This window comes from Echinops telfairi, unplaced genomic scaffold, assembly GCF_000313985.2.
Source record: "Echinops telfairi isolate 266 unplaced genomic scaffold, ASM31398v2 ScPeMD7_7469;HRSCAF=8507_1, whole genome shotgun sequence".
NCBI lineage: Eukaryota > Metazoa > Chordata > Mammalia > Afrosoricida > Tenrecidae > Echinops > Echinops telfairi.
The window spans coordinates 57,907,385-57,909,091 of NW_022111373.1; the positions used below are offsets into that span (position 1 = coordinate 57,907,385).

The 1,707-nt window shown below is 37.0% G+C and overlaps 1 protein-coding gene across 1 annotated transcript in view; it reads right to left on the reverse strand.

Annotated features, from left to right (window-relative positions):
- Positions 1-1,707, reverse strand: part of ADGRV1 (adhesion G protein-coupled receptor V1) — a 675,247-nt gene that overhangs the window by 409,472 nt on the left and 264,068 nt on the right. Inside the window, exon 72 of the mRNA XM_045285199.1 lies at positions 525-652. Within this exon, the coding sequence (XP_045141134.1) occupies positions 525-652 (128 nt within the window). The remainder of the gene's footprint in view (positions 1-524; positions 653-1,707) is intronic.

A 1,707-nucleotide genomic window follows, 5' to 3' on the forward strand; every position in this document is an offset into this window, starting at 1 on the left:
CACGATTATCTAAGTGAATGAAATGTACTTCCTGCCTAATATGAATTAAATTTTTGAAAATATGTACTAAAATTTCGAACATAAACAGTACTGAGAACCCTTGCTTCAAGTAAATGTTCTACATTTTTAAAGAGAATTATTCTCAAGGAAACCACTACTATTAAAAATGATTGTTTTACCGTAGAGTTATGGGGAGAAACATGGCCTCATAATAGTTAGGTCCAAATGGAAAGGCGTACAAATGAGCATATGGGTATGATAAGAATTCAGGTGAGGCAGACCACATAGATATTTCTGGTTCAGTTTAACACTATTCTAATAAAGGAAATATTATAATAAAGCAAATCATGATTTTTTTTGTTTCCCAATGCATATAAACTTAGCTAAAGTATCTGTTCGATGCTATACAAAATTTCATTATATCTTCTTCTGTCAGCTTTTCACCCTGCCTGTGCCATCTTATGAAGTATATTTAGATGCTGAGTGGCCCCACAAAATGGTATATCTTCTACACCCACATATACATGTACACACCTGTTTGGCTCTCTTATGACAGTGAGAATCAGTCTTCTCTTAGCAGCTTCTGCACCCAGTTCTGGTTCACTCTGGGACTCCTCACTGAATCCTACAATGCCATTCTGAAGATCGTTCCCTTAAGGTAAAATTGGGAGGTTATATTTAAGAATGTAAAACGATCTCCAACACTTCACTTATCTCTCAAGCTCAGATAGTGCAAAGGTAGGAAATCATGACCGAGTGAAGGGGAAAACTACAGATTTTCAAGATCCTTAAAGACATCAGAATCAATGATCCAAGCATACACTGGAATGGAAACAACAGCACTCCACGGAGCTAACATATTAAGAAAGAATCTCCGTGGTGCTGTAGGTGAGGAGTTTACATTTCGCTACTAACCAATAGGTTGGTGCTTTAAACCCACTCAGAAAATCCTCGAAAGAAAGCTCTAATGACTTGCTCTCATAATTATTGCAGCTGAGAAATTTGATAGAGTTTAGTTCTACTCTGGGGTTGTCAAAGTCAGACTGGACTTCATCGCAAGAGGTTTTTAACGCCTTGAGAACAGAAGACCAGAACAAAGGAAATGTCCCAGCCTCCTCTCCACCCACCTCCACACACTCCCCTTCCTCTGAGGAGGCGATCATTGGGACCTGAGAGCTGGTATGCATTTATGTTCAAAGGATGTATTTCCCCACAGAATAAAATGTTCTCCAGAGCAGCAACTGTGCTCTGCTTTGCTACATCCACAATACAAATACATTGCTTACATTTAAAAAAGTGTCTTAAAAGTTATGAGATGATCTTTCAGTCCCTTGATTACTGTAACATACTGACAAGCTGAGCTGCATCACTTAAAGAAATAGTGTATGATTTCAGAGGAAAACTTCAAAAGATCAGTTCATAATTTTCAATCAGATGGGCAAAGAACTACTAAAAGTAATTTAACTTTACAGTGATGTAGTTAATATGTTACAATAAAATAGTATGATGGATATGAAAACTGCATAGGGTCAAAAGTAGAAAAAAGAAAATAGTTATGATCTATTTCACAATGAACCCAAGTACTTTTCTGTCAATGATATCTTTCTGGCTTTATTGAAAGTGCGTGGGAAATTTAGAATGGGGCTTAAAGAGATAAGACAAGCTGGCAAGTATTTGAGTGGTTCAATTAAGTATTTTCAGAGGGGG